The 21,457-nt window shown below is 46.2% G+C and overlaps 2 protein-coding genes across 2 annotated transcripts in view; one reads left to right on the top strand and one right to left on the bottom strand.

Moving 5' to 3' along the window:
* The window catches only part of LOC128760712 (rhotekin-like), a 62,570-nt gene that overhangs the window by 39,697 nt on the left and 1,416 nt on the right, over positions 1–21,457 (top strand). The window lies entirely within an intron of this gene.
* LOC128770802 (aquaporin-3-like) lies at positions 6,656–14,947 on the bottom strand. Its single transcript, XM_053885675.1, has 6 exons — positions 14,840–14,947; positions 13,487–13,613; positions 11,603–11,740; positions 8,577–8,695; positions 8,282–8,502; positions 6,656–6,866 (listed from the first exon to the last, which is right to left on the bottom strand). The coding sequence occupies exons 1-6, from the start codon at positions 14,945–14,947 to the stop codon at positions 6,656–6,658; spliced, it is 924 nt and encodes a 307-aa protein (XP_053741650.1).

The following is a 21,457-nucleotide window of genomic DNA, read 5'->3' as shown; positions in this document are numbered from 1 at the left end:
CTTTTCAAACAAGCTTCCGGACCGAATGATCGGCGGTTTTAGACCCTTTTATTGAGAGGCTGAAAGTAGCTGAGGCTATCTTGTCATCGACAGGTGTCGTCCTCTTCCAGCGCTCATGTTTACTCTTTTGTAAATTCCAATTCCAACAAGCACACATTGTTCTGTTTGCGCTGAGTTTTCGGTACACTGGTTTTGTTGGTGAGTGAGGCTCCGCCGCGACCTCGGTCCTGAATACACAAACCCTCTGCTGTTATTGTGTTATTTTCAGGAGATAGCGCCGAGCACAATGCAATAGCTGATGCCGTTCCTGCCACACCTGAGACAGCTATGTCCGCTCGCTGCTGATCACACCTTGCTCTCCAGAAACTGCCGCTTTATGATGGGGATCTCTCCGCAGCCGTCTAATATGACATCCCCGCACATGGAGCTACACGCCGAGCCGACGCAGTAATAAACTATAAGTGCCACCTTGAAAGGCATTTCATGACACGACAATGACAGTGTCAATATGTGCGGCTCATTACGTCGCAGTTAAGGGCGGCTGTCAGTTTGATGACCCAAGGGTGCGTCTGTGAATCCAAAGGTAGACTGCTGGTGTGTCGGCAACAGACGTTACGTCACACGGCAGAACCTCACTACCTTGGAATATTTGTCTCCTAAAGTACCAGTCAGCCAAAACCTGTTTCAAAGACAGATAGCCCTGTGTTGCACAGAAAACTATTAAATTAAATTAAATTAAATTAAATTAAATTAAATTAAATTAAATTAAATTAAATTACATTAAATATTTGACTCCAGAAAGATCAAAGTACAGTTGAATCTCTTTACAGACGTTTGAACATCAGGCTGGACGTGTTCCTGTGTTGAAGGAAGACTTTGCTTATTTGTTCCATTCTGATGCTTTTTTTTTCTAAACATTCATTTTGCATCCTTCAGTGCAATCTCATTGAGTCTCCCTCATCATGGAAGTTTTGGTGATGACACCGCATTGCAGTGGACTTGGTGCAATGGAAAAATAGCTTGTGAAAGAACCAGCATTTGTCTGTGAATTGTATTAGTTATTTTTGTCCATAATTCATTCATCAAACAATGAAACTTAATCTCTTGTAATGTCAGATGAAAATATGACGTTGTGTTACATTACGTTACGTTATGTGGTGGGACTTTAACAAGTTAATTTTGATTCATTAATTTGTACATTATTACGATTCATTAATTACAGCAGCAACAAAAATAATAAATAATAATTTAATGTAATGGAACAGTCTGCTCTCCAGACAACAGGGAGCCTTTGTCAGTGCAGGAGTTCCTGCTCCACTGATGCCACTGATGCAGCAGACACCTGGCAGCTGGGATGAGAACAACAACAACAAACATGGAGGAATCCTCCCTGAACCAAAGCAAACAAAAGCAGCTGTTTGCTTTGGTTCAGGGAGGTTTTTCACGACACAATGACCAGGGTTTCCACCACTCTGGATGGACTTGACATTCTTATCACATTGAAATATATATAATATATATTTATATATAATAAATAATTGAAATCTTATACAAATATTTTCAATACATTAAAAGAGCTTTAGTTTAAATAAGGTGAGATAAAAACTTGAACATGAACCACCATGGTGATTTATTGTCAAATGATGCAAAATAAACAATATTTTGTTGTTTCAATGTATGGATGGATCCATCACTTGCTTCAGTCATAAATTCATTCAAATTGAAAAATGTGGCTTCTTGTGGCAAATATTCTTATAACATTAAACTGCGATTCATTGAGATGAATGAATCACAAATTCTCTTATGAACTAGATTAATTTTGTGAGTCGAATCCCACCCCTTGGTCTATGACACTATATTCTGCTCGAAGGAAACCGCTTCATTACATCACTGTCAAACCTGTGGTGAAATGAGAATCCAAACTAGAGCACCAACACTTCACCAATACAGTGTCAGCACTGATACAGGTGACGGGGCACTTGACATGGAAATGGTGGCGCTGGAAAGCCTGCGCCATGGCAGACTGCTGGGTGAAGCCGACTTCAGCGGAGTGTTGGTCCCTCGCGTGATGGAATGTGACACGCCTGTTTATAGGCCTGTGGCAGACGCAGTGAACCAGACGGTCCGCGCTCATGTTACAGCTATTTGACTCAGACCTTTGAGGCTTTTCCCTAATGTGGAAGATTTGAATATTGCAGTGCAAAACATAGTTTGACAAGGTGTCTGCACGACAGCAGAGCCTTCCTATATTCACCATGAGTCATCAACAACCAGTCACTCACCTCCACTCAGTCGTCAGTTGCTGGAAGAACCAGTCGCTCCGGTTCCTGATATGGTTTGGTGATAGTGGGGATGTACAGCCATGTTTTTGTTGTGACACACCCATCCGCACAAGCGACTCGACAGAAGTTCCACATGTCACCACATGATGGGGCTGTTGCTCAAACTTTCAAGCGGCTTTGCCTGGTGGATGTGATGGTGCTGAACATCTCAATACACCAGTTACTGACATGAATGTCGCGACCTTTCTTCAGCCCTGTTCAATCAAAAACAGTGTGAAAATGAATTATTCTTTTGTGTTTTTGCTTGAGCTGAAATGACTGAATTAGACATGAGGGCCACGTTGCGATTCTCTTTGTACTTCTGACTTGTAATTGAAAGTTCGAATATTAGATGAAGAGTTTCTTGTGTTCACATTGATCAGTCTCACAACAATCCGCACCAAACAGCGAGACCAAACTAACAGTATGGATGAAGTCGTTGCTCTTTGAAGTGAAAGTGGAGTCTGCTCAAGTTTTCATCACACTGCAGCGCTGAAACGGAAGACGACAAATGAGAAGAGGATTGTCCTGCGTGGCCTTTGTCCCTTCACTTTGACCGGCCGGCGACACCGAGATGAAGTGTGGAACGTACACCTCACATGCTCATCTTATATTGTCCTGAGAATTATTCATTATCATGGAACCGATTAAAAAAATGACAATGAAAAATGGTAGTTACCTGAAGGTGACTTCGGTTCTATGAGAGGGCAGTGCACTTTTGACATACACTGACGTTTATGATGTTGGTCTTATGCTGCGTTCCAGTTACCTCGGAACTGAGGACTCGGGACTTGGAATGACTTCACAGTTGAGTTCAGTCCGTTCCACTTATTGAAGTCGCAAAACAAGATACAAAAAAAAGACACAAGGTTTTTGAAAAATAAGTGGGTCAAAAGGCACAATGTTTGTTTTTTTTCTCAACTTATACTTCCTGTTTAAGTGAGATCACTGCAGAGCTGTTACTAAAGTGGGAAGGCGAACCAGGCGAGCGACAGCTAATGTGATTGGCTGTGTCCCATTTCTCACCCGAACACTAGCACTTAACACAAACACTTGGTTTTGAGTGCCCACCACTATCACGTGCCCTTTGACGATGAAGTGAAGTAATTGACGTCCCGAAGAATTGGGACTTCATGACGTCACGCGTAAAGACAGCGTGTCATTGGCTGCCGTGCTGTGTTTTGTTTCGGAAACGACAGCTCCAACGTTTTCATCTCACTTGGTTTGGTGAACCAACGGAGAACACATGGGCGGAGATGCTATGTGACAGATGTGTCAGAGGTGTGAGCATGCTAACGTTAGCCTGGATGCTAGCCCACTGTTGTTTGCTCAGAAGAAATCCAAACCTACTGTTGTACATTCATGTTGTATTGTTCATGTTGTCGGGCATGGTCGACCATTTGGCTCGCTGACGTGTGACACCAGAGAAAGTCAACAAAGGAAAGAGTAGTCCTGGCTGTCCCTGTTGTCCTGTCCAACACTGTTTTGAAATCAAGTCCTTTGGTATCCTGGACATCTCTCCACACTTGGTTCCAAGTCAGCTCCGGAGCTCCCTGGGTTTGAAGGGATCATTTCAAGTGGTGAACGGCCAGTGAGGAGGAGTGGGACACGCCACACTGACACGTGAACGCGCAAAACCCAGTGTTAGCGTCTTAAATGGGACACAGCCTTAGCGCTGTCCGCAATGCAGTTCAAGTATACAGCATGAACATTTCAAATTTCTCGGGCTGGGCAGCGATTCAGTTTTTTTTATCGTGATTATTCACATAACCGTCTGCAACAGAACAGAGCAGCCATCTTGGATTGCGTACAGAATTCTCCCACCTTCCGACTACCCCCATGGGTAACGTTAGGGTGGGGTGAGCTAAAAACACACCTGTCCCCCCCGGACCTAGGTCGGTGGCGTCCAGCTCTCCCCACAAACAAAGACTTTGTGTGTGGAATAAATGGACCGAAGTAACTCTTTCATGCCCAGCAAGTCGACTTGGTTCAGATGTGTTTGGTCTTGCAGCCTCAGGAATATCAAACTCCAGGATATGTGCCGGTCACCAGACCAAAAGCAGGCCTTTTTCACTGAGCGCACATTCTCAAACCCAAGTTCGGTCGACTGGAATGACCTGACTAACTTCAACATTCACTCTGAAATATCCACTTTAGCTTGGCATTAAAGCTGAGATCCAAACTGCATATTCACTGTTTCCACAGAGTCTACAGAAAAGAGGATAATAATTTCGGATGCAAACGCTGGAGATTGACACCAGATATGTTTGGTCAACGGCTGCAAAGGTCACACCAAAGTGGGACTCCAAATGTCAAGCCTTTTAAAAGCGAATAAATTGATATTCGTGGCCCGATCCTAAAAATGTCACGACTGATATTTTGATGCTGAATTTGCCTTTAATGTCGCGTGGCACTCTCCGATGTGAACTTTGGATGCTTTTCCGAGAATTCAAGGCCAAGACGGCCGTGGCTGAGGCGGAAGGATAGTTTCCCTTTTTGTCCGCGATCAGATGAGGATCAAATCTCTCACCTCTGAGACACAAAAACTGCCATACGCCGAGTCAGAGGGGCATTTATATAATGGCACCAAATGCCACGATTTACATGCTTTGGATGTCGAGGTCGGTCAGAAGCTGACCCCTGAATGGGTTAGGAGAGCTGTGGAGGGATGGAGCAAGTACGAAGGGAACATGAAGCTTGTGGAACAACTGTACCTCTATTCACATGATAAATGATGTCAGTTTCGGAGTTATTTGCTGGGGAAAACACGTTGATGATGATGATGGCAACCGCTCTGGCGCTAAACTTGCAAAGGTGAAGCTAGCAAACACTGGCTGACATCGGTAAATGTGACCCTGTAGAGCCTGTCCCTCATGCTGGCTCTCACTCCACCGACTATCCAGTGAGGACGGGTTGCTTTGACTGATCAAACAAGCCTCAGCGGGAGATGGTGTTTGCGTGCTGCTACCATTTTACAGCATGTTTTTCTCACTCTTCTTGGAATATTGCAAATGTTTAAGATCCAACAAGAAGATGAGCAGTTTGGTTGTCCCCGCCAAGTAGATATCTTCATGGGTGTGTCTCTCTTTGTTAGCAAAATAACACAGTGAGCGAAGAATGGGCTCCTATTGAGGTTAAATTTACATATATTTTGATGGCTCCAAGGATTCTTTTGGGGAGTCATGACTTGCACTTGCGTCTCAAAACTGAGATATTTATTAGGATGAATAAATAACAGCATTCAAGTGTGTGAATTGAGAGCGAGGCAGGAGGCTCAGTGGAGATGGAGGCCGTTGTGAAAACAGATGAGTATTTGGGATCAGTCGTACACAGAGTATATGAGGTGAAGAGGAGAGTGCAGGCTGGGTGGAGAAGACTATCAGGTGTGGTCTGTGACAGAAGAGCAGCAAGCAGCGGAGTGGAATCTAAGCTCGATAAGATGTCACGTGAAAGGTGGTGCTCTTTTCATTCAACACGTAAACAACATGTCGAGTGCTATCTGCAAATGACCCTGATACTTCACCCTGTCTGGACACTACACACGAAAGTCAACGTATTCACTCCATTGAAACACCTGCACATCAGCATCCAACCATGAATACCAACTTTGATGTCAGTATCGGACGCAAAAGTCCACTTTCCCCATATCTTAGACTTAGACTTAGACTTTCTTTATTGTCATTGCACAAAAACATATCACTATATTATGGCAACAAAGTTTTGGTCTGAGGCCTCCGGTTTCCAAAAACAAAACTATATGTGCAAAAATAAATAAATGTGAGATCAATACTAACCAGGAAGATGTACAAATAAACAGTGCTGCAGCTACTGTCTAACGTTCAGCAGCCTGACAGCACCAGGAAGGAAACTGTTCCTGAATCTGGTGGTTCTACATCGGACGCTACGGAACCGTCTGCCGGATGGCAGCGAGGATGGGATTGACGGAAGGATATTAAAGATTCATACAAGGAGAGGAATGCAAAACACAGGAAGCAGAAGAAGAAAATAAAGAATCAAATGTATTTTTCTCTTGTTGTCAAAACAATCATCAAACATTGTCAGGTACAAGGCACTACTAGAACATGAAATCATGGCGGAAAGGAGGAAAAGATCAACTTGTTTCCTCCATTAACTCTGAACAACTACTTGTCCAAGTTGAGCTTTTCCTGCTGTTCTGGAGCCTCTGTGCTGCCAACACTCACCTCAAGATGGAAGCGCACCAAGGTAATTACAGCTATATGACAGAATTTAACATCAATAGCATCAGTTCACCTCGGACAGATCACGTTGAGAATTGAAACATTTTTATTTATTCACCAAAAAGACACATTCAATCAGGCTTCCTGGTTCCGTGAGACACGGGACAGTTTGAGTCTCCCCTCCTCCTCCTCCTCCTCCTCCTCCTCCTCCGTCCCCTCCTGCTTCTTCCTCTGCCGCTCGTCTCCTTCCAAATGGTACCCGATCATGAGCTGGTACATGATCACTCCCACTAATGCTCCCAGGAACGGGGCGCAGATGGGCACCAGGAACCAGTAGGAGTTCACTCTGTAGGAGAGATGTGACGAGGAAAAGGCTTTGGACAAAGTCTCAGAATCCAATGATCCTCTCATTAAATTTGGACTAAATTTGGAAGGTTTTTATTCACCAGGTCTCGGGTTTAAAAACACACCAACTCTTCTAGATAAAGAGTCCAAACTGGTTTGAGGAGGTAAATGAACTGAAAAATTATTAGCAGTTTCTTGTTCTTTTTCTCAGAGAAATCCATTTTTCCTTCATTTTCTTGTCAGCTGTTTTTGTCCAGTGATTAATTCTGACACAGCTGTAACGTTGTTCATACCGCAGTAAAGCTGAGACATTTTCCTGCTCTGAAAGGAGGCGTATGTTTATATTATTAACGTGGCTACAGCTGCAACACAAAGATGCCCAACAGTGTTGAGTTGAGTGAAGATGTCAGCAGGAGAAAGTTGAACGTTCACTGTCTCCAGCCGCTCGTGGGTTCAAACTTTCAGTCTGACAAGTCGATGAGGAACGTGCAGACAGGTTCAAATCCCAACCATCAGCCCTTCCATACGCTGAGGTCAGGGGCAGCCGTCGAACAAAAGTGAACCTCAGTCCCTCCTGAGGAAATACTGAAGTGCGGCAGGTGGTTCAATGAGAGGGAGGGATGGGAAGATGAGATCGATGAAACAGTGTCCTCATTTTCAGAGGTCACTAGATGTTTAGAAGTGATGTGAGGTTTCATTGAATCGGTTGTTCAAGTCCAGACATTTTCCAGCAGACAGCGCCATCTGGTGGCACAGTTTGATCAAACCTGGTCTGGCCATCACCAAAGAGAGGCATCATTTCTCCAGGGTGTCCTGGGTCAGCCCCGGGGCCTCCTCTCGACTGGACGCGTAACTTGTCCAGGAGACATCGTGACAAGTGGCCCGAGCCTCCTCCATCTGTTCTGTCAATGAGCGGGAGCAGCTTGATTCTGTCCCAGTCAGTCCATCGTGGAGAGCCTTGTCTTTTGGCTCAGCTCTTTCTTCATCACAGCAGACTGGTACAGAGACCAACTGTCCGTCTCCATCCTTGTGAACAAGAACGCCTCCAAGAACCAATGCTGGGATAAGATTTTATTTTTAACCATTTTTGCCCTTTTGCAACAGGCGACTATTGACTCAGACTAAAGGAGGAAAATCCTCTTCCCCTAACTCTTAACCTCTCAAGTCATCATTTAAGGTTAGGGACATGCAAAGATAGACGCCAAAAAAGACCATAGAAAGAGATGAGTCCTTTTTTTTCTTTTAGAAAATATGAGATATGAAAGCGACATTGTTTGTTGAACACTTGTTTGTCTGCTTAGAAAGAAAAGATTCCATGAGTAGAACCGTCTCTCTACATTTGACTCTCCTTGAGAAGCAGCAGTGAAACAGCAGATGACTTCTGGGGCGGTGTACAGTCAGCAGAAGAATACTCACGTGAAAACCTCACGGCCCCAGCCCGCCAGGGCTGTAAGGATCCGAGGTCCGAGGTCTCTGGCCGGGTTCACCGCGTAACCACAGTTGAATCCCATCGACAGGCCGATGACAAACACCACCACGCCCACTGTGAACGCCTGTAGACTGTGAGGCACCGCTGTTTTCTTGAGCGGGTCGGCGATGATCAGGACGCACAGAATCAAGGCAGCTGTTCCAATAACCTGTGAATATTGTGAAGCGTCAGGACTCAGATTTATTCACCATACTATTGCTGCAACAGTGGACTCTCTCTCGCCTGATCGAGGACGCCGTGTAACAGCGAGAGGTGTCGGGACGGATACGTGGCAAAGATCCCAGCAGTGGCATTGCTCCCAACCACCACCAACTCCCCGTCGCCAAAGTCCCACAAGGCTTCTGTTGGACACCAAGCGTACAAGTGGATCACCAATTATCCCTTCATTTTAATGACCGAGAGCCTGGCCAAGAACACAGCGAGCACACATTTCAGGCTTCAGTTCGAGGAGATAATTGGACCGTTTCAATCAAACCAAGAGGTTTTATTTCGGATGGCACTGATTTCAATTGGCAAACATTCGTCTTTAAATGAGAGTGAAAGGAAAAAATGTGAATACGTTGTAAGTACTTATTGTCGGTGAGCTGTCCGCTGCATGCGACCTGAGGGACCGGAGCAGACTGCAGCGCATCGTACGTTCTGCTGAGAAGGTGATGGTTGCAGCCTGCCACCTCTTCAGGACCTGTGTGTCTCCAGGACCCAGAGACGTGCAGGTGGGATCAGAGCCTTCGACCCTTCTCCCCCTGGTCATGGACTGTTTGTCCCTCTTCCCTCTGGCAGGAGGCTACGGTCCATCCAGACCAGAACCTCCCGTCACAGGAACAGCTTCTTCCCCTCGGCTGTCACACTGTTGAATTCGTGAACAGCCTTTGTTGTTTATTTTATTTTATTTTATTTTATTTTATTTTATTTTATTTTATTTTTTCTGTCAGCACTTCATTTCGAAAGACTTCCCTAGTTGGTGGGCCCCCCACTGGACATGGCAATAAATGAAATTCTGGTTCTGATTCTGAGAGAACCTGCTGGGCTCTGCATGTAACAGAAACAGACAACATGGTTTCACCCAAAGAGGTGAGTAAAAAGGGTCCAGTTTACACACGGCTTCTGCCGCTATAGTGGAGACACACAAACAGCCACCAAGCAGCAGCGAGCCTCCATCCCTGACCCCCCTGGAGAGCTTCAACTTTTATCCCGGGATCATTAACTATTGTATACAGGGGGTTACAGTTGGACAGAATCATTTCCCCGCAGTGGATGCAGGGAAATAATCATATTCAACATCGCCACCCCAATTAGCGAGCAAGCGGAGACCCCGCTCAGCAGAGCCAATCTCTGGCTGCACAGGACGTTAATCGCTTCCCATATGAACCGCTAAATGTCTTCATGCACACGGTCGTCGGTGGACACGTCAATTAAGTGTGACAGCCGAGTCGTTTCACAAACATTTTCAATGAAGTGCTAACAACCGCGCTTATGAAAGTACGTTTGAAAAGACCGCAGCGAAGATACACAGCCGTATGTAGGGAGCTTCATTTCTGCTTAAAGCCGCTGCTGCTGAGTCATCAAAACGTAAGCTCCACGCATCATCTTCATCCTCTCCGGAGCGTGGCAGGGTTTGAAAGCGGATTTCAAATGCGAACCGTCAGCCTTGTTTCAAATAGGCCAGTTGAGAAACCGACACTTGGGCATCACACAGTAGATAGACCTTGTAGGTTCATTTAGGACCCAACCTTTGCAAAAAGGGGATCTACTGTCCACGTTTCTAGAGTGTTGAGATCCACCCCACCAGTTCACCTCCTTCCGAAGGGCTTCCCAAACGACTGCCAGTGTTGTATCCGCAACATGCAACTGATACAGCATCATCCAGTGTGTGATACTAAGGAGATGCTCATGCACTTGAAGTGATGTTGGTGGCTCCATGAGAGAGAGATGGACTGGCTCGCTCAGTGCTCTTCCAAGTGAAGTTAACTCAAGATGATTTGAGTTATTCAAATGATTTACGGGCGTGAAAATCCCTCACCTTTCCACAATTTTTTCGTTTTGAAGTCGATATAGGTGACCACTGTGAATTATGAAGATTTGATGAGAAAGTTTGGGGGAGAGCGGAAGGGGGAGGGGTAGAGTGTCTGCTGCAGGTGGCTGTTCCTCTATGTGTGTGGCCGCTGCATGTGGGAGGGGTTGCCGAGTGAGTGAGGTCTCTCCAGAAGGGAAGAGGTGCCCGGTGCGTGTCCAGCTCTGAATGTGCGCTTCTGTGCAGTTTGGCTGTGACAAAGTCATAAACCAAGTCACGCTCTGTCCCAGACTGGCCTCATCCCTGTCCCAGCTCCAGCCCACAACAGGACATCAAACCCTGGAGTGAGCGCTCCAGCACCTCCCCTGTGACACTCTACCACGGTCCAGTGTGGAGACAGGAAAGGTTTTACACCTCAATATGAATTTTGTGACTCCTGACTGCATACAGTGCTACTAGCAAGCTCCCGTGACAGTTAAGGGACAACAGTGGCTCTCAATAGTGAACCATCGAGTCTTCTTGCCTCCTCCAGCAGTCTGCAGCAGATGCTGTTCCTTCACAGTGTGAAAACATTTACAAGCGGCATTTGTTTCACAGAGATCGGGCTTATTGGCGTAGTAAACCGAAGACACACATGACTAAAATGCACATTGTGTTTTATGAGAGATCATGTCTGATTTGTTTATTAGTCTGTGCATCATTCATGATAGAAGGTTCTTCACCCGTCCAAAAAACATTTAAGAGTGACTTCTGACAAATTCATGTTGTAATAACTGATAACTGCCGCAGGTTCCCCCTCACAATATTAACCGCACTCACTAAATTTAAGCAGGAAAATAGATCTTGTTCTCTTTAAGCTGCGGGTGCAGTGGTGCGGTCAATGTTCTGATCTTGAATCATGAACTCCACACATCTTTTACTGACATTAAATAGCTCAAAATGCGCTGTTTTCGCATGTCTCCGAAGTTCCGACACCACAGCTGGTCTCAGCTGCTGCTTCTCGTGTTGGCGGAGCTGCGGATCCTCTGGGTGAAAACTGTGCATTTTGAGCACTTTAAGGTCAATAAAACAGTAGTAGGCTCAATGTTTTTTACTTGTTTGTCAGTAAAGATCCATATATTAGCCACGTTGTATTAGCCACAGGATTCAGACTGCGCGAGAAAAGTGTCAGCTTATAGTCCAGAATTCACGGTATTTGGGGTCATTATGTTTATGTTTAAAACGGCCACATACTTACCAAAATACATGCAATATATGATCATAGCGCCCAGAAATGCTCCGAAGGTCTGGAACACAAAGAACAGCGGGAGCTTCCTCCACGGCTCCCTCCCCAGTAAGCAGAGCGTGAAGGTCACCGCTGGGTTCAGGTGGCCACCTCGAGAAACACATAAATAAATCCACCATCAGATTGTGTGGTCGCGGGCAGGAGGCTTATCTCCCGGCCTCCAGTCCTGCTCCCGGAGTCCCCTCCCAAGCTTCCCACCGCCTCTCAAAAATGGACCTCCTCTGTGGCTTCATAAAGGGCGGAGGGATGGGGAACAGGAAGTGCACACCTCAAACTTTGAAGAGAGTGCTCTCTTCTGTCAGCAGCACACTTTCATTCGCGCAATCTTAATCGTGTGATGGCAGCGATCTAATTACGGGAAGTTATTTCGCTGCAGCCAGTGTAAGAGCGACAGCCTCATTATAAAGACATCGAACAAGTGAGTACGAGTGAACTGTGGACCTCTTTGTTGTTCTGGCTGCTTTTGACAGGAAGGCTTGGATATGGAATTGACTCACTCGCTTTCAATTAAAGACCACAAAAGAGTGTGTGTGTGTGCGTGTGTGTGTGTGAGAGAGGGACCATTACACTTTCCTTTCCTCTCCCGACACTCTCCTCTGCAGCGTCCACCCACTCTGTGAAGTTTCCCCTCTGCTATCATGCCATCGACTCGTGCATCAGTGGCATTATCTGATTGTTCACTTGAATCTCCTGGAATAAATGCAATAACGCAGATACACTTCCAAAAAAGGCTTTGGCATAATGGGAGCGAATCAAACTTCAGAACACACCACACCCCTTAAATGAATTCCACAAAATAAATGAGTTTTAATGGGGTTTCATTTCCGTGAGTTATTGTCGAGACTTATGAAGCAACCTGACAGCTGACACGCTGAAGGCTCAAGTACGCAGTGATGTGGTGGAACTGGCCATGTGAGACACGGAGAATTAAACGGTTGGGGAGATCTTATCAAAACACATGGAGGATCCAAGGATTAACGCATTAGCTACAGTGTTGAACCTTGGGTTCTGTGAGATGCTGAGTTGTGAAGCAGGAGCTGGTTCAGTCAAGGTGACGTACACTGCACGGCAATACAACAAAGATCGCTCTCCTCACAGCTTGACCTTGGAATGGTCTGGACACGGTGAGAAGCGCAGACTGCGGCTTTGTCCGGACAAGACAACGGCAAAGAAAAAGTGGTTGGAGATAGAAGGAGGTTGATGGATGTTAGTGAAGATTGGTTGAGAAGGGGAGTAGTCTAAAGATGAAAGAGTATTTCCTCCCTTGATTTGTGGCCAACAAATGAACCATTCAGGGAGGATTTGGTGCAAAGACCAACACTCTCAAGGTGTCAAATAGGGGCTATTTGCAAGGGGACACATGCCTTCAGTGGCACAAAGGGATTGCAGTTCAGGTTAAGCCATGTGGTGGGGCTCCTTTCCTTTTTGACTGAACCAAGAGGTAGCGGTTAGAGCTCCGCCTTCGCCTTGCCCCGTGCAAGTCCTGACCACCCCCTTTACGTGATGTCGCATGTGGGAGGTTGTCTTTGGTGTCAACATAGGATGCAAGAATTACACCAGAATGTAAGCCACAACCCCAAAATTATATTGTACTCAATAAACTACAGGAGTCTGATGATGATGTTGGATTGAACTGAGAACGGAGAATGTCTGGGGACACACACTTCATCACTCAGTTTCAAAAAGGTCTGGTTTCTGTGACTAGAAATGCTGGTCTTGTGTGGATATGCTTGATACCATTTTGGACTAGACACTAGAAGGACAGATGTTATGTATAGGAACCAACAAAATGACACTAACAGGGTCATCACCAAAACTATCTCTGATGGCATTTACCTGAGATCCCGCCAGTGGCCAGGATGCCGAGTGTCGCTCCACATCCGAAGGCGAAGTTGACGGAGAGGAAAGTGCCATGAGAAGCTCCGCTCAGCACCCACTGGGCGACCGCTCCACATCCAAACATCTGGACAGAAGGAAAACACATCAGTCTTCCACATGTGTGACAGCCTATTTATTTTCCCTGAAATACTGAGAGGGAGCCTCTCACCAAGTCTGGTCTTTGGTCTTATCTAGGGGGTGTCCCTCTGACCCCGGGAGGTCAGGTGCATGCTTGTGTGAAACTGCTGGTGCTGTTCACATTCGGCAAGAGGCCGACTCCTACCACAGAGGAGGCCAAGCCGCTGCTGAGTAAAGAGTCCTGGAGAATGAGCAGATCCGTCGCAGCTGGGTGGAAGGATAACAATGTGGGCCAACACTTTACCACCAGCACCCTTCACCCCGATGTTTTTGTTGTCGGCCGGCGACCGGGAGCAATGAGTGCAGAGGTGTTTTTCTTTCAGGTTGTAGCACACAACCCAACATTCCCACTCAATTTAGAGGAATCACACTGTTTTCTTCAGGGGCTTTTCAATGCCTGGTCTCCTTGTGAATAAAACAAAATACCAGCAGCCTAAGGTGCTCCAATAATAGGGTAAAGAGCCGTCATACAGTACTTTGCTCACTCCACAAACTGGTACCGACGAGGATAGAAATATGAGCCAAAGAAGAAACGCTGGACTGTTTCATCATCAAACAAGGAAACTCTTGCAAGACGTGGCGTCACTTCTATTTCCTCCTCAAATACGTCCAGCTGGGACAATGCAGGAACCCCAGCGTGATTTTCAAAAGGCACTTTGTTCATGCTAAGTACAATCTTAACTTGGAAAATAAGTGCAGCGCCGATGTCAAGAAGGAAATGCTGAATCTTTTACAACGGTTTGGGCTGAAATGCTGAGAATAAATCGAGTATTCGTAAGCCATTTCCGACAATTATGTCAATCAAACCTTTGCAGTTATTAAAGTCTAAGAAAATGTCGTGTTTGGAGCATAATATCAAGCATGATTCTGGAATTTGGAAGTTTCAATTCTACGTCCTTCGATTTGAATTTCAATTGCGCTTCCTGTTTGCAACCTCCTTTGAAACACATTTCATATTCATGGCGTTTCAATGGAGGACATTCACAGTCTGTTTCAACTTATAACGGTCTGAAAACCATTGGACATTTTGGAGCTGGACAGTGTAGCTCAGGCGACATCATGCAAACCTAAACAGAGTCTTCTAAACTGCTTTAAACTAACTGACAGCTTAGTGTAATGTAACGAAAACAGCCCAGCAGCAAGGTGCCTGGAGCAGATGGTGGAGCTACTCACCACCAGAATGAGGGTTCCCAGGCATTCCGCCAGGGCCTGACGCAGGAGCACGTGCTGAATGTGGAGGGCCGCTGCAAGCTTCTGGAGAACCTCTTTTGGTCTGGCCATGATGGAGTTGCTAGAGTGTCCCAGAGCTGTTGTGTCAACTATCTGTTCATCCGTTTATATAGCTCCTCCACGGGTGCTCCACACCCTCTTTGAAAAACAGCCTGCCCATTCTGAATACTTCCCCGCATTCACTCTCTTAGCACTTCATTCACTCGTCTGTGACCTCAACCAGAACACACTTGTAGTGATTCAGTCGCATACAAAGATGCATCAGACATGTTTGACAGTCTCTCCTCCGTAATGATGTGGAGCTTGCTGTTTCATTCCGCCACAAGAGGAGCATATTTTGGGCCGCAAATTCATTGTTGCAAAACCTCAACTGGCACCGGCATCAAATGACTCCTCTCTTACATGACTTTCAAGGGGAGGTGGTTGGGGTAAGGTCATGTGATGGTTGACGCACGTGAGCGCTCATCGCTACTTCCTGTTAGATGTGGCTTGGTATATGTGGCACCTTATGTGGCATGATCATTAAAGGCACTACCTTTACTGGATGGTCAAACACTGCCTTTCATTGACTGGCCAAGGTGTCAACAACGTCAAGCCATTAACGTTGACGCCTTCTGTCCGTGCTCTGTCTTCATCTCCTCCGTAGTTCTGCACGTTTCCACAATGCTTATGGATACGGGCCAAACGGACCACCTGAAACCATGGGGGGCAGAGTGGCTGTTACTATCCGATACGTAGCTCTGGTGAGACACGAAGAAGAGGTAACAATTTCGGCAATTCTCCGTCCTCCAGTGGCGATATATATAACCTCCTCAGCGCCTGCCTTTTGTGTGAGAGGTACATTATCAATAGTTGTTCCACAGTCGCCATGTTGGTTTTGGAGTTCGTCCTTGTCATACACTTTTGACTTCTGGACTGCCCCCTGGTGGATATATTGGTGAACAGTAAATGATGTCAGCAGACTGACAGCAGACGGCGCTGCTCTGTAACACTTGGGTGACTTAGGCCTTTCACATGAGCAATGGAAGTTTCTGATCGAAAACTTGACTGCGAAAAGTTGCTTTTCAAAAATAAAAGTCGCCGGGACAGTTTGAAAAGTCGCCAAAAGTCTCCAGTGGCAGCGGAAACAATTTCCATTTCAGTCAGACCCATTATATTTGTGGCCACTGCCGCACTGCCCATATGCTCCGAACAGTCCCTTCCACCTCTACGATCATTCATCCACAGTCAGACAAGGCATGTCTTGCCCAAGGACACTACGACAGTAAGCGATTTGGATTTGATCGACCGGCACTCGGACGACCCACTAAACCTCCAGAGTCACTGTCGCTCCAATGTTCTGTTGTTGCCCCCCAGCTGGATCGTCCTGCATCAGCACATTGATGTCATCCTTCTAGCAATGACTTCACCCTGTTTGTGTGAATAGAGAGTGTCCCTGATCTTTTGAAGTTGTGCTGCCTTGTTACACTCAGAATCAGATTCAAGTTTATTGCCATGGAACAAACAGTCCATGACCAGGGTGAGAAGGGTCGAAGGCTCTGATCCCACCTGCACGTCTCTGGGTCCTGGAGACATACAGGTCCTGAAGAGGTGGCAGGCTGCAACCATCACCTTCTCAGCAGAACGCACGATGCGCTGCAGTCTGCTCTGGTCCCTGGAGGTGGCGCTGCTGTACCAGACAGTGATGGAGGAGGTGAGGATGGACTGGAACAAAGATGGGATTAATGTGCATCGGTAGAAAGTGGCGTTCATCTTTAGATGAAGATGCAATAAAATAGTCGACTCCTTCTGAGCCTTGTCTGTAGTGAACCACATGCTACGACGTGTATAATTATACAGCTGCACCATGGTATAAGGCCTCTTCCAGAACGGTGCAGTATTGCTGTCCATGGGAACTTCAATCACCTGGAGGCTATTACACGCACAAAACAACAGCGTATGAGACAACGCGTGTTGCTCACCAGTTAAACCAGCTAAGGCTGGTTGCCATGGAGACATGGCTGCATCGGCCTAGAAGGATGAGACCAGTCAGTGAAGTCTGGTTGGGCAACAACGTGCCAAGGCTCAGTCCTGGTAATTAAATTACACAGACTGCAAACAAAACCACCCAAGAAGAAGTCAGAGTTTGCACGCAGCTAATTGGTGATTCTAAAGATTTCCTTCGAACAAAATCAGCGGCTTTTATCTCCCGATCGCCTGCTTTGGCAGCAAGTCCACATCCGTCATGTCGCTGTGGCTCTGAACTCTTCCTCCACTGTTGGGCTTCCGACACTTGTCATGTGGGTTTCTGCGAGTCAAAGAAGCCAATGACATTATGGATGGATGAGTCGGCCCTTTGTGACACTGGACTGATGGGGTGACGCCGGCGGTTCAGATTCAGATTTAAAACATTGTTTCAAACATCTGACAGATGATGTGACGGCTTTGTCATCTGGCCCTCCGCCTGGGATTCTTTGGTAAATTAGCATGTTAACACAGACAGTACATACTGACTCACCCTCCTCCTGAGGTTCAGCCTCAAGCTGAATCCTTGTTTGCTGGGTCACAGTGAACTCACCTGAGGTCGCTGAGACCAGATCGCAAAACAAGGTGGTCCATATCTCTGATCCATGAAGCCACCAAAGTTTGCTGAACCTTAACGGCCTCAAGCATGTTGCGTCTTTTTCTGCGACCATATTGTCGCAGGTCAAAGGTAAACGTAAACATATGTCAATCCCTCCAGGAGATGGTGATGTTGCAGCAACAACTATTCATTCCAACCACTCCCTGTGAATTCTGCGAGGTGCTGCAATTTCGTCCAATGACCTCGACTTTCCCCCCAACTCCACCTGTCGCTTTAGTCTCCTTTCGCCTTCACCTCTACGCAACATGTGCAGTATCATATTCCCTCCCTCCTTGTTGAGACAAAGTCATGTGCGACACCAAACATAGACATTTGCCCACAAATATTGCTGTCAAGAGTCACAATTCAGTCATGAACTGTTCTGAATCCATTCATAAATGTCCAAATTCCCATGATTGAAATGCGGAATAGACTCCGCCCATCCAAACATCCATCAGTCTCCTCCCCTGTGAGGAGCTCTGTAACAAAACATCGAGTGCTCACTACATACAAACCGAACATCATGATAAAAAATATGGACTTGTTTCATGATCCTTCAATATTTAGCATCAACATTTATTTATTTATTTTTTGACTAAAAACAAACTTTTTTTACATGCTCATTTGCAAAAGTCCTTATTTCCCTTCATGTTGTTCCAGAAGCATAAATGATCTCAACTTTCCCCACAGTTTTTCCAAAATCTGCCACAAAACACTCAATAGAAAAAGTCCTTGGAAAAAGTCCTTGGAGGTTGGAGCATTTGTCTTTAAAGACCTCTTCCACGTTTTCTTCTCCATTCCTATTCAGACAGACAAAAAACAGCTGTAAAAACAGCTTTAATTGGTGCCATTAATTTGCTGATCACATTATAACTTGGGCTAAGAAATATCTCAGAATGGTAACAGATGTTCTGCAAAGAGCAAAAGTAGAAACTGTCTGCAGCTCAGGGAAGAAAACTGAGGAGTTCCCATAACAACTGAGCGACATCATGACATGATGGTCTCATCGTGGTATGACAAGCATCTTGGACGCATCCTGAATGGATGCCCTTGACACCTCAACCAGCTTCTCTCTTCTGGATGTGACATCTCACCCTATCACTGAGAAGCAGTGCAGACACTTGTGGACCAACTCTGGTCGACCTGTGACCTCATTCTGACTGCAGGAGACAGAAATCTCCCGGTCAAAAGAGCTTCTTTTGGCTCAGCTCACGTGACTGAAGTCGCCAAGAACCTGTGATGGGGAGATGAGGTATCACGAAACCGTGCTCTTTTCAGAGGCCACTAGATGGCGCTCTTGGTTTAGAAATGAGGTGAGGTTTCATTGAATCAGTTGCTCAAGACCAAACATTCTACAGCAGACAGTGGCTTCAAATCAAGACACAGTTTCATGAAACTTCATCCTACAGTACAAAGAACTATGGTCAATGACTACTGCTCTTCATCCCAGCAGCTCCAGAAAGAACTGAAGATTGACATCATATGCAGAAGACATGAAATTCACATTTTGGTAGACGATGTATGACCATTGCATCCTGCATATTTAAGCTGAGTTCCAGAGCCTCATCGGTGGCTCTGTGTTTGTCCCAACGCTGTTCATGAGGCCAGCAGTCTCAGCCTCGTCCCAAACTCGCCTCTCCACGACATGACAAGACTTTTTCTCTCTTCCATCCCCACAGTAGAGCAACAGTAGTGATGGGTAGCTGAAGTTTCATGACACAGTACTGAAGGGATGGTGGTTTCATGAAACATTGTCCTGATTTTCAGAGGCCACCAGGTGCCAGCTGTAGAATCTTTGGACGTCAACAACTCATTCAGTGAAACCCCACATCATTTCTAAACCAAGAGCGCCATCTAGTGGCCTCTGAGAATTAGGACACTGTTTCATCAGCCCTGCAACACTGTTTCATGAAACCTCATGTATCCATCACCACTTCCCAGTCCTCATAGAAGGGAAGAGACCTTCTCAACTGTCGACAGTTGAGGGAAACAGCGGCATGATCCATGGACATCGGTTTCAAGTGCAGTTGTAATATCGTCTCCTTCCAGATCTTCGGAACCTGACTCATTTTGACCGCAGGATAATCGGACATCAACATGCAGAGAGCGGAGTCAGTGTAGTGAAGCAGCTGTGTGTTCTGATTATCTCTGGAGGCGCCGCTTCACCTTGTGTCTCGGTTGTTTACTTCCCTTTAACCCACCAGAAGTCTTTAACCTTCAGCAGTTGAAGTAGCTCATGGGCGCTAATCTACCAGGATGGAGGGATCAGACAGGCGGAGCTACTCCTGCTATCTCCTCACAGGTATCTCCTCGTGAACGTCTGGGTAGCGCCCGGCCCTGCCGCCACTGTTATCATTATCTCCCGCTGTAATTAAGACGTCCACATTGTCTGCTGAGCTCAGCATATCCGTGTGGTGGGAATAGCCTGAGGAGACAGGGCCCATGCTTTATCTCCGAAAGCTTCGCAATTACAATGACTTGCTGTTTCACTCTGATTGGCTCCTCTTGATAGTTGTCCTCTTTTACAATGAAGTTTTTCATCCCAACAGATGGAGCAGTTCCTATCAGGCTGTATCTTTGTGGTTCACTCCGGTCTTTACAGGATGCCAAATGTCTCCCACCCACAAGCTCCAAACACTTTTGGACCACTGCGTTTAGCGAAGGCCTCTCAGTGGAGGGCCATGTCCGCACCTGACTCTCAGCACCACGAGTCGCCATTGTTGCTCCCAATGGGAATAGTGCATTCATTCTACAGCATGAATATTATCCATTGTTTGTGGCACTGATAAAGACGTGATTCACAGATGCAGGAATGCTGGATGAGGGACTGTGGCTGAGTGTGTGTGAGAGAATTTGAAGTTGCAGGTGGAGTTCAACCACACTGGAGGAAGTAGGCTGGGAAGTACCATCTTCTCCAGAGCTGGAAGGAGCTGGTTCTGATAAGAGCCATTGGGGTCCGGAACGTGCGCGCATGCCTTGTGATCATTGCCATGGTTACGTGGGAGCCAGCGACCGGGACTCGCGTCAACTACCGAGGACCAATCGGACGAGGACGGAGCCCACGTGGAGAAACTTTTGTGTATAAAGGATCAAGACCTCAGATAGTTTTTTGTCGCTCTACTGGACTTCTGCTCAGGCTATGTCAGGCGTCGCTGCTGATCCAGAATTCTGCTCTTGTATTGGACTCCTCTGTCAAGGGATAAATTCTTGGATATAAGTTGTTGGATTCTTGGTAGTAATTCTCACGAGTGAACGGACGTGCGGAGGTACGCGGGAGGTGTATTTCCAACACCCCACCATTAGAGTACTCGCTGCTGTGCTTCTACCGCGCAGTCAAAGCAACTTAAAGTGAAGTGGTACCACAGTGCCAGGTAGAGTTGTAGTCAAAACCGTGTCAAGACCAGAGCACACACAGCATAAGACCAAGATCAAGCCCAATGATGCGGGGCCAAGACCAAGGCTGAGACCAAACTGAATCCAGAAACATCAATCATACATCAACACGGACATTTATTCATCACTGCAAAAGAAGCCATTTCTTCGAAACAGATCAAGAACTGAAATTATTTAAATGGCAAAACTTTCTTCTCTATTTAGTTTGTCCTCATATTGTGAGTGTATTTTTACTGAAGTTACATGAAGTTGTATGATGCAGCACAAAGAATGGTCAGGGTCCCACTTCCAGTACAGAAGGTGGATGAAGTTTTGAGCATTATCAACAAAGACTTGACACATTTTTAAGTGTTTTTTCTTTTCTTTTAAGGAAAAAGAGCAGGTCCGACCAAACACAGAACTGATTTTGGGCTGGGAGCATTGACTCATGCTTGTCAGAGGATGAAGGTTCTGACGCAGCTGGTTGCCACTTGAGAGAACAGGCTTACCTGCTCACCGCCACCATCCGCGCATCCAGCCGCCACACAGTGGCTAAGCTTCTCATCTGTGCTACAGAATCTGAAGGG

This window comes from Synchiropus splendidus, chromosome 1 (assembly GCF_027744825.2).
Source record: "Synchiropus splendidus isolate RoL2022-P1 chromosome 1, RoL_Sspl_1.0, whole genome shotgun sequence".
NCBI classification, from domain to species: domain Eukaryota; kingdom Metazoa; phylum Chordata; class Actinopteri; order Syngnathiformes; family Callionymidae; genus Synchiropus; species Synchiropus splendidus.
This window is presented reverse-complemented; position numbering and strand designations above follow the sequence as displayed.

Excerpts from the sequence above, each read along its gene's own strand:
- LOC128770802 (XM_053885675.1), bottom strand. The coding sequence starts at position 14,947 with ATGGCCAGACCAAAAGAGGTTCTCCAGAAGCTTGCAGCGGCCCTCCAC. Across the intron at positions 8,696-11,602 it reads CATATATTGCATGTATTTTG|AAGCCTTGTGGGACTTTGGC; the intron begins GTAAGTATGTGG and ends GGTGTCCAACAG. Across the intron at positions 8,503-8,576 it reads TACACGGCGTCCTCGATCAG|GTTATTGGAACAGCTGCCTT; the intron begins GCGAGAGAGAGT and ends CAATATTCACAG.